The 11059-nt window shown below is 40.8% G+C and overlaps 1 protein-coding gene across 1 annotated transcript; it reads left to right on the top strand.

Moving 5' to 3' along the window:
• Window positions 1-1329: 1329 nt before the first annotated feature.
• Window positions 1330-10692, top strand: LOC119903832 (protein FAM171B-like). Its single transcript, XM_038720078.1, has 8 exons — window positions 1330-1640; window positions 5140-5373; window positions 6024-6116; window positions 6246-6404; window positions 6870-7040; window positions 7990-8106; window positions 8425-8548; window positions 8925-10692. The coding sequence occupies exons 1-8, from the start codon at window positions 1463-1465 to the stop codon at window positions 9859-9861; spliced, it is 2013 nt and encodes a 670-aa protein (XP_038576006.1). The 5' UTR covers window positions 1330-1462; the 3' UTR covers window positions 9862-10692.
• The last annotated feature ends 367 nt before the right edge of the window (window positions 10693-11059 follow it).

The following is an 11059-nucleotide window of genomic DNA, read 5'->3' as shown; positions in this document are numbered from 1 at the left end:
TAAACTGTTTCTTGTCAGTTTCTGTGTCACTTACTACCTGCATGGCCAACCAGAACAGGATAGGTAGGTGGGTAGGAGTGTGGTTACTGCTCTTGAAGTTGCCAGGGATTAAGGGTCATCCTCCCGAGAAAGGAATATATTAATAGACAGGTGAAAAACTAAAGAATCATATGCTGTGCACACCAAAAATCCACACAGAGAACAAAGAACTCCTGACTTGTGTGGGTGTGTAGACAGTGTGGACGCCTTTTGAGTGCAGGGACTAAAATATTAGTGTAATGTAAAAAGAGAGGCTGAAAAATATGTTAAACCTGCAAAGTCCCACAAATGCATAAATAAGTAGAAAATAAAGACGCCTGTAAAACTCCTAAAACTGCAGTACTACTGAAAGCACTAACTATAGTTTACTTTGACTACTACTGCCACTGCTGCAGCCACTGATTCCACCTCTAGTACTACCACTATTGATCATACAAGTACAAGCTAATTCAAGGTCAGACTTTGAGGTCAAAAGGTTCAGTGAATAAATGCATGGGATTATTAATGGCTAACTGAAAGTTAGGATAAGTTTACTGTTGGTGAACTGACATTGCATTGTCACCATCTAGTGGTACAAATCAGTGCGTGCAAATGTTTTGATGTGAGGCTGAATGGCATATTTCACCATCCAACCTTTGATAATCAGCTGATCATTGGATTATTATTCCAGTGGTGACAGCAGAACCACATATTCATTCAGTGCTGAACTAAATAGATGCACTAAAGTACTGTACCTGAACAATTTTCATGAACTTAACCTAACTATTTTCATGTTATGTAACTTATAAATAGTACATTTATCGGAAGGACATTTTTAAATGTAAATCAACTTGTTTCATTTCAGCTCAGTATATTCTTCTTCTTCTTATGATTATTATATGTAACACTATAATATTGTAACTATGTGATATTAAACAGAAGACACAGAGCACAATTACCAAGTATAAACTATACAGTCCAATCAAGATGTACAATTTTAAAGAAAGGAATAAAAATAGGTATATAAACTCATTGAAAGCCAGTTTATAAAGACAAAACGAGACTTTAAACGCATCATCATACTAATCCTAGAACATGGTGAAAGTGTCATAAATGTAACTTGATAATACATTTACCCAAGTGTTTACGTTGTTGTAGATTTCTACTTTTACTTAAATAGCGGTCTCCATCCACAACTATACATTTGCAAAATGTTTATTTTGTTTTGAAATCTAGATAGAAGATAGATAGATAGATAGGTAATCTCTCTGTGGGTCCACGGAGCAGCTTAAAGGGGAGGAGTTTCCCTCCGCAGTTGGAAGGATGTAGTAGTTAGGAGTAGTTAGGATGGCAGTGGAGTGGGCATCTCTGTACAAGTTTCTGATGAAAATTGGACCTGTGGCGAGTGAAAAGTGACACCGATCCAACCTTTTCTTTGAAAGTCATGCGCCTGTTGATCTGTCTGCTGTCTGCGCTGATTCTATGCAAGAATGGGAAAGCGAGCGGAGAGTTCACTCCGGCTGGACACTCTCTGCATATCAACGACGGGAACTTTTCAAACGGGGATCACATGAAACAAGAGCCCTTTCAGCGCCAACAACAAGTGATCGAACCCTTGTCAGGTCTGTAGAGGCTTCACTGTATCACCGGGCGAGTTTAACCAAAGTAAAACTTTGTAAAGCTCAGTCTGTTTGATTTAAGATGAAAATATATTACATTGTGGCTGGAAAATAAGGATTAATGTTGGTATTTTGACATTTTTCATATTTCTCCTCCACCAGCCATTACAAATCTGCCTCTAACAGATTATAGATGTCCTCATTTAGTGGGGCTAGACCATCTGTATGAGGATTTGCTGGTAAATCTACTGATCTGTTCATGAGTAATAAGTGATGCGGGAGCTTGCTGTTGTCACCCAGTGAGTAACGGTTTGTCAATCTGTGCATTTTAAATGCATCACCACCAACGAGGCAGCAATTTATCAGTGTCTATTTGCATCATTTACGATATTATAACAAGTGACTTGGGAGTGGGGCAAAAATTTTCATAAAAGCAAAAAAGCTGTAGGTATGGAAACCCAGAAAGCATCCAAGAAGGCCCCCCCACCCATCTTGTTTACAGCAGAGCCATGCAGAAGAGCTGAAAGAGGGATTTGTGACTGTTCACTTATCAACTGATTCATGACTAATTCATGCTGCTGTAGGAGTACATTGCCATCCGTCATCACATGATCCTCCAGTCTCTGTCTTGGACACTTGGAATACTTGGAAATGTACCCAAGCATGGCGTTGTCCCTAGTACCACCCCCAGCCCCGTTTGCCGGCATGCGTTGTGTCCTGCCAAACCTTTTTTCCTCTCAGCCTTCCTGTCCCTTCAGTACAGAGTGAACCGTCATGGGAATGACTGCCAACCTACTGCTTCTACTGCATAAAAAGAGAAAATGAAGAAGAAGAAAACGTACAAAAACCTCCTCCTTTCTTGAACCAGATGGTCAGTTCTCCCATGCTAAGATTAACATTGCCATTGTTGTCCCTTCATTGGAGCAACAGACTTAAAGATTCAATCAATTTACCCCCAGCGAGGATTATAATCATTTGACAACAGGACTGGTTGTTGTTAGGACATCACGTCTTCGTGCCACCCCCTCAGCCAGCTCCTCCCTAAGCATCCTTTGTCTGGCTTTAGTATGATACTGCTGACTTGCTCTTGAGGCCGATTTGGCCCAGATATCAAAGGGTGCACTTGTGTTTTTGTCCAACAGTGGAATGTATGGCCTAATTCCAACACTCGCACACACACCATGTGGTGAGGGGGTCACCAGAGATAATTCCCTGTTGGACCATCTGTTTGTGCTGCCTGGTGGTCTCACAAACTGACCGGTCAACATGTTTGCGCTCCTCCCTGTGCATCTTTATTTTGATCATAGTCTGTGGTGAAATGATAATAATGGTACGACGAATGTGCCCGATATGTCAGCAAAAGCAAATGCTTTTAGCCACAAACGTGCTGCTTTTCAACAATTACAACTTGCCACTCTAGCATTTACTGGTCTACATTTGTGGGGAAAGTAGCTTTGTGATTTAATGTTTGTGGAAATATCTTCCTCATGTTACCAAATTAAAGAGTTCACACACTGAGAGAGAAAGCGTTCAAAAACAAAACATTCATTGGACGGCAGTGCTATTATGTAACCAGTAATAACCGAATTCGAGCCCCATCACACTCAACTTGGGATCAATTTCTCATCTGTCTCAGTGGCCTCAGACGGTCCGTTTCAATCCACTTCATAAACCTCTTTGTGGTGTGGTTCAGTTCGCCAAATGGGGAGATTATAGTAATCTGGCACGAAACACCTCCACTTCAGATGTAGTGACCCCCTTCTGTTATGTTTGGCCACTAAGGCCGAACACACATAAAGTGGCTGCCTCTCCCATAACAAGCACCCTCGCTGTCCATCTGCACTGGTGCGTGTGTCCCAGTAGGGGGGACACTAACACTGCCAAATGTAGATATTGGTTTTATATTGTGGCTGAAAACGCAGACACTCCTGGCAGCTCCAGGCATTTGTCTGCTTCTGATCAAAGGGAATGGTTAGGGGCAGTGGTGATCTGGTTATCTGGTTTTGGCACTTGCTGAAATATTGTGAAAAGCTGGTAGCATAAGGCATGGCATCATGAGTTTTCAGTAAAGCTTTGGCAGATCTTTTAGCAGCAGGATTATGAGCAGTCAGCCCAGCAGCAAATTCAACCACTGCTACTGTCAGTGTCAAATTGTCAGCATTAGAGAAAGATGCCGATGACATTATTACTGGTGAGATTGCTGCTATAGTGATTTATTGTTACTAATAAAAAGTGCAATACTTTTTTATGGCCTCCTAGCACAAAATAACTATGCTCTACTGTAACTTTTGGAGGGTTCATGATGGGCCTGTTGCTGAGATTCATGGCTATGGACTCACTTTCTGGCTCGCATGGGTGTAGCAGAATAATTTGTAAACACAATATTAACGTAAAGTTGTCACAGTGAACATGTTAGAACAACGTTTAACATTTGCATTCATCTGGAGTCGTGTTTGTGGCCACCCAATAAATGTAAGAATTCAATCTACTTTTAGCTCTGTTTTGGTCTCCACCAATTCCTGATGGAAATATCTGGCCTTACAGCAGCTAAATGCTCCTCCGTGCTCCTCAGCTAGTCGCTAACTTTGTCTGTCACACAGTTTGTTTATCATAAAAAAGCTACCTGCTGTGGCTAAAAACAGGCTTGATGAAAGTGTTTTGGGACCAAAACTACAACAGTTAGTTTAAGAGGCTGAAATGGTCTCTAGTGCTGAGGGAGGGAAAAGCAGATTTGATGCTAATTCTCTGAGGTTTTGTCGCTGCGAGCAACACCTTTCACATTATACATTGTCATTTAATCCATTGTTAATATAAAAATATTCATTAGGCTTAGGATGGGGTTATGCTAAGCATTCCGTCATTGTTAAGCAACACTATATCTGAGAAATAAAGTGCTGTTGTCATGAACTTAACAATGAGTGTGAAAGTGGCTCATTGAGTTTGTGAGTAAGGTATCCCATTTATCACTAGGCCCCTAATGGGACTGTCTAGGACCTTCCTAAAAACATGTAATGATCGGGCTACCTCATAAGAATCGTGTTATTGGAAATATGTACTGTATATTGATGCAGCATAATGTTGTCTTGAATGCACACTTTGCAGTACAAATTGGCAACTTTTACAATTTGTATTTGTGTCCAACTCTGTCTAAAATCTCCTGGGATTAACTGATTGATATCCTCCAGGGATTCTGCAAATTACTTTCCCTGTGTTGTTGCCAATAAGGTCCTGTCTAAGTTAATTGGAAATGCAGTGTATTCAGTTAAAGCATTAAAGCATATGGTCATACTGCATAAAAGGTGGTGGACAAAATAACAGCAGCATCTTACAATACTTTATAATATAATAAATATTACCTTTGTGGAGCTTATAATGTTACATTTTGTGGAGAGTGTGTCCGAGAGGTGTAATTTGTGGTAGATTACGTTTTTTACCTGAATTTGTATGAACTGTCATGCTCGACTGTAAACTCTTTGGTTTGTTATTTTTCCTTCCCCCCCAGGTTCTGCCTTGAACCTAAAAGTCCAGGTCAGCGACGTGCTGAGTCGTCAGTACCTGTGCCAGGCAGTGGTGGAGGTCTACATCAACTACACCAGGACCAACACAGCTCTTACTGGAGAGGATGGAGGTGTTTTACTTCATGTACCTTACCGAAGTGACGTGCCAGTCACAATTGTGGCCAGCAAGGAAGGCTACGTCTGCACACTGCTGCCTTGTAAAACCAACAGAATGCCAAGTAAGATATTTGTGTATGTAGCCGAAAGAGCTTTATCAAATTGATAAAATTGAGAAAGGCAGCGTTGTTTTTTAATTCATTATTGGGTCTCATAATCATGGAGTACTGTTTTTGAACTTGGCATGGCTGTATTTTCCATTGAGTGGCACGAGTGCTAGAATTTATAGTCTATTAGCCCACGGCTCTGCCTGTTTAACTCAACCAATTACACTGATATATGTGTGTATCTGCCAGTGGATCTGCGCAGGTTTTTCTTTTCTTTTCTTGTCACTGTAAGGCCAATTATTGCTCCACCCCACTGCAGTAAAGACGCAGTTAGGTGCAGCACACAAGACTATTTGGGATCATTTTATAACCCACATCTAGAGTGTGTGTCTTCCTCCATCTGTGTTGCCATCTGCCATCTGCAGTGATATGCATTTCTCAAGACAGCAAAGAACTAAATCTTGAATACTTGAGCTATTGTTTTTTGTTGTTAATGCTTAGATAAGGCCCTGACAGAAAAGTGAATTCCCCCATTTCTTGCCTCCCTGTCAGGTTTATTACTTGACTTTATATGTCAAAATGTCACACTGCCATCTTATGGACAAAAGGAAGTACTGAGTCCTAATTTTGCAGCCTTTTCTCTTCCTTCTTCATCATTGCTGCAGTATTTTCCTCCGTGACCATGTCCCTACTTGGCCTGAATCAAGGGAACATCTGGCTTTTTGATGATTCTGTCATGATCACTGGCAAAACATCTGGTAGGCTACTGTATATATTGTTTAAGTCACACTTTTTAACTTTCTCTTTCTGCCTTGCTCATGAGTGCACTAAAGGGGAAATACATATTTTCACCAGATATAGATCACATTGTGTTTGTTTGTTGATAGATTCTTCATCGCTGCCAATTGTCCAGTTTCCCAAAAGCCTGCTGAACCTGACAGACAGCAGTGACGTCACTTCTGTCAAAGCCTACCTGACCGTTCCCAAGCTGCCGTCCGAGGAGGACACCTTTCTTAACACTATGGGCATCATGAGTAGTAAATCAGGTAGATGAGTGCAGTAATCTGAAAACAATAGATTTTAGGTCATGGTATATTTTGTTTCAGATTAGAGTGATTTGACTTTTTACCAGAAAACTGACACAAAGCACTATTTCCAGTGTTAGTATTTACAGTCTAATTTAACGTTGCATTGCACTGAAGATTTTAGACGACAAAAGTAACTGCAAGTTTAGATAAAGTTCAAGAAGAAAATGCTTAATTTGGATTTTGTGTTCCTGTAGTGCCATCTAGTGGTACATGCAGACTGATAGACAGATGAATGGTCCAATAGCAGCACATATTCTGCACCACTTAAAAAAACGTCCATTAGAGGCTGTAATAAACTGATTTACCAAAGTTAAGATTTATTTATATTTCATTTAAGACAATTCCATCCAAGAAAAACAAACGGACAATTGAATTGGTCTAGTCCACAACTTCTCTCAAGCATTACCTGCTCTGTTTTTCAAGGATACGTCAGTGTGGAGTTGAGTCCGGTGGCGGCTGTCAATGTGCAGCTTTTCTCAGGAGACACAGAGTTACATGTGAGTGGGCCCATACAGGTCAGCCTCAGCATTCCTGACAGCTGTGGACTTCAGAGTTCAAATGTTGTTCCAGCATGGTTCTTTAACCGGACCACCGGTGAGTAGAAGTCCCGATCGTGCACAGAGTTTGATCTTAGAGGAGTCAGGAGAGACAGTGAAGATGATTTCATGGCCTTTATTTGGAATTGTAGCTAAATAAAGGGGGCTCAGTTGTAAATGGTACAACTTTCCATTAATGACATGCTCCATTAAGATAACAGCAAGTGGGGTAAGAGCTCCCTGTCAACACAAATGTAGTTTATTAACTATGGTGAGGGACCTAAAGTATAAAAAAGGCCTTAGATGATCATTGCAAATGGTGTAATGGGTTAAAATACAAATAGCCACATAATCCTTAACACATTACTTAAAATTATAAATTGCACCAGGTCACTTAAATACACTTTGATAGCTTTCCTGGCTCTCTCTCACTTTTACCGAAAGATTAAATGTAATATGCATTTTCAATATTGTTAGCACCTAGCACCGGGTAGCACCGACAGCTGTTTCAGTCAAGTACTGTAGCCATCAGCAAAGATTAATATAAATATAATTAATGTTATATTATTAAATAAAGATCATAGGGAAGGTGTGACTTCACTCCACATCTGCAGGGGAGAGCTTAATCTAAATTCAGAGCACATGGCTTATTAGTGTCATGAACATGAAACGAATCAAGGGGAAGTCCGATCTGTTGGTTTAGACTAGATAAGGAGGCCATCTTTACCTTGTTCAGTTTATCATGTATCAGCTGACTCAATGCTCACAAACGTATCACTAAAAATCTACTTAGAATTAGCCGTTTGGTTAATTTAGTAATTGCCGAGAGGAGCAAAGTGATGTCTCCTCCTCCACAAATAATGCAGGAGCTGTAGCAGCATTCATTTCAGAGCCCTCCTCATTCACCTAAACTGTCTTTGCAAGGAGACGAGCGCACTTATTTGAAGATCTGAGAGACAATTTTATACAAGCAAATTTGAGGGGGTTGTTTTTGTTGTTTGTTTTAGGTGGATGGATGAGAAAAGGACTAGGGACGGTGGTGTCAGTGGAAGGAAAACTCAGGTGGACATTCACAGCTCCTCACTTTGGTTACTGGATAGCAGCGCCTCTGTCATCCACCAGAGGCAAGTGCTCAGTCTCTACCATCTTTGCCATGTTCAGGAGTAAGGTGGGAATGTCAGGATTGATTTTGTGATGGTTGTTGTAAATAACTAGTATAACAACTGAATTGTTCCAACCTTGCAAGCAGATGGAAGAAAAATAAATAAGTTACTAATATTTTAAAATAAGTTTCATAATCCACTGAAACTGGCCTTTCATTAAATGGCAAATGTTTTTTGATACAAAATGCAACATATTCATTTTAATCTACAGTGATTTATTTTGCATGTATAGTTTATATTTCATCTGAACTTCTTCTTCTGCTCATCTGTATGCTTCAGGTTTCTTTGGACTTGCCATCCCCGTTGATTTCATTATGCGCCATTCATCTATCCTGATGGTTATCCTTGGAGGAATGCTTGTTGTTGTCGTCTGTCTTCTGTTTGGGTTATTGTTTAATCGCAGGTAACATCTCATAAAATATAAGTTGTTGGTGATTTTAGTATGATTACTCAGAATAACATTTAAAGATGCACTTTCTGGTTTTGTTGCAGTCTCAAAACCTGCTCCCAGCACACTGGGAATCAAATAAATCAAGCGTCAAATGTATCTTTAACTTTTAGCACTACGCTTTGTGCTGTGTGGGCTGTAACTGAAGGTTGTAGGTCTTATTGATCAGAAATATTAAAGTGCTTAAAACAATAAACCACCAACATGTTTGAGTATTAAAGCTTCGCAGTAAAATACAGCGGACTACAGAAGCATATCCATTAATTAATTAAGAATGTCCAGGTTGATCAGCCCGGCACTGCTTGAGGCAAATGTTCTCTCTTGTCTACAGAAGTCCACTCTGTGAAAGTAAGGCAAAAAAAATCCTACCAGAGATGAGGAAAGACCAATCCACCTCCACATGTGATGATAAAGGAGACTTCTCTGATCCACAGGATGGACTGCACCAATCATTCACAGAAAGAAGGGATAACTGGCACAATGCCTCTGTAATTTCTATGCGCAATGGCAACGTAATAGCCAACCCCAACGCTGTGGCCATTACTTTGGAGTGTAACGAACTGGAGCTTAACTCTGACCTGAGTGATCAGAAGTGTTTGCATAAAACTACAGAGCAGATCAGAGTTCCAGCCTCTCTGACAGAGAATTTGTTTTTCTACAACCAGCCTGTTGCCATTCTTCATACTCCAGCGTTCTTCCATTTGGAGGAGCAGTCAGAGCAGCCTCAGTGGAGCAGGTCGGCCACTCTTCCCCGAGCAGGAGCTTCAAACAGTGCCGCCACCGAGCCGCTGAGTAAAGACAGCTTCACCCAGACTGTGTCAAAAGGTTCCTCTGCCACCCAGAACCAGGCAGAAGAAACTGAGGACCAGCTTGAGGTTCTAGAGGGCTCTCAGGCAGCGACCTCAACCAACACATCCAGGGGTCACTTCAGCCTCCCAGAGTCAGTGTCGGTCCCAGGAACACTGAATAAAATTGTGGACAGCAGACACTCGGTGCAAGCCTTGGCAGAACTTTCTAAAATCCCCTCACTTCAGCCCCCTCGGGCCTGGTTTGTATCACTGGAGGGCAAACCTGCAGCTGAGATCCATTATGCTGTGTCAGAGCAGCAGAGGAGGCGAATGCCAGCTGAGAGTCGAGAAACCAGCTTAGACTCAGGGGTGGACATGAGCGAACTGAATCAGACGTCTGGAAGGAGGGCTGTAACACTGGAGCGCAACGCTACCTTTGTCAAAAGCACATCCATCAGTAAACAAGCACCTCCACAGTAAAAACTCTCAAGACCCCCGACAGCCCTCTTAAGTTTGTGAATAAACCTCATCAGTTCTATCTATGACAAGTGACTTATTTACCTTATTGCTTCATATTATACATATTAATGTTAAAGCTCTAAACTAAGTTGGGGGTACAGGCCCATTCCAACCATCAGATTCCACACAGTCTGCTCTGCAACTGTTGTGCATGGACAAAAGTGCAAACAGTCTGAAGGACAGCGTGTGGACTTACATCCCAAATAAGTCTCATACACTTGTTGCTTTTTAACGCTAGAACCGGCTACGGATAAAATGCATCTTATCTCTTATCTCCTGCCTCAACAGTCAGTATTAACCAGAAATATATCAAGTTTTGCAAAGTGTCATAAGATAACTCATACTAATCATTTACATGGTTCCAGGTGCCCTGTTTTTCCACCTCCAACATGACAAAGACAGCAGCAATGTGACTGGGATTAATAACCAGAGGTCAAACACTACCATAATGTCATCCTGTCAACTTTGATTCCCCTTAATGAATGGACAGACCACCATGGCTAACTTAACATGACTGGATGCTTGTTATTTTAACAGTGTCATTTGTATTTGTGTATGTTTTAGTGTAAACGGTCATGAAGTGAATCATTTCATTTAATTAAAGAAAAACTGATCTTGGTGATGAGCCTTTTTAGTAACTTACTATATACAATATGAAACTATGTTGTATATTTCTACTTGCTTATGATTGTACCACAAATGAGTCACTTCATGTTTTAAATCCACATTTTTAAAGGTAATCTGATTACAGTTAAATAATAAATAATAATAAATGTCAATACTGCCTGCACAGCTGGTATATTTGGAGAAGTAATTAGTGGTTCCTATTTTCTCATGGCTCATGACTCATGACTTGTTTTATTGATTTAATTAACTGTTGAATATGAAGCCCCCAAAAGTGGCAAACTAGTATTGCCAATTTTTTCCCCCATTTGCTTTTTTTTTTTTTTAAACAAGCAGGTATGTATTTTGTTATTATGACCAACTGAGCAACGAAGCTGTACGTTTTATCCCATAAGGTAACGGGGCTTGCAAGAGCCAGTGGAGGGGGGGGGGGGGTGTTCAAATGACGAGTTTCATTCAGTGTTCAAACTAAAATATGACCCATGTAACAGCGTTAGGACCGACAGTGGCCTGTAGCAATGGCTTCACAGATACA

The sequence above is a fragment of the Micropterus salmoides genome, unplaced genomic scaffold (genome assembly GCF_014851395.1).
Source record: "Micropterus salmoides isolate LMB-PRFRI ecotype aquatic unplaced genomic scaffold, ASM1485139v1 Ms_hic_scaffold_15, whole genome shotgun sequence".
NCBI lineage: Eukaryota > Metazoa > Chordata > Actinopteri > Centrarchiformes > Centrarchidae > Micropterus > Micropterus salmoides.
This window is presented reverse-complemented; position numbering and strand designations above follow the sequence as displayed.

Excerpts from the sequence above, each read along its gene's own strand:
- LOC119903832 (XM_038720078.1), top strand. The coding sequence starts at position 1,463 with ATGCGCCTGTTGATCTGTCTGCTGTCTGCGCTGATTCTATGCAAGAAT. Across the intron at positions 6,117-6,245 it reads GATCACTGGCAAAACATCTG|ATTCTTCATCGCTGCCAATT; the intron begins GTAGGCTACTGT and ends GTTTGTTGATAG. Across the intron at positions 7,041-7,989 it reads GTTCTTTAACCGGACCACCG|GTGGATGGATGAGAAAAGGA; the intron begins GTGAGTAGAAGT and ends TGTTTGTTTTAG.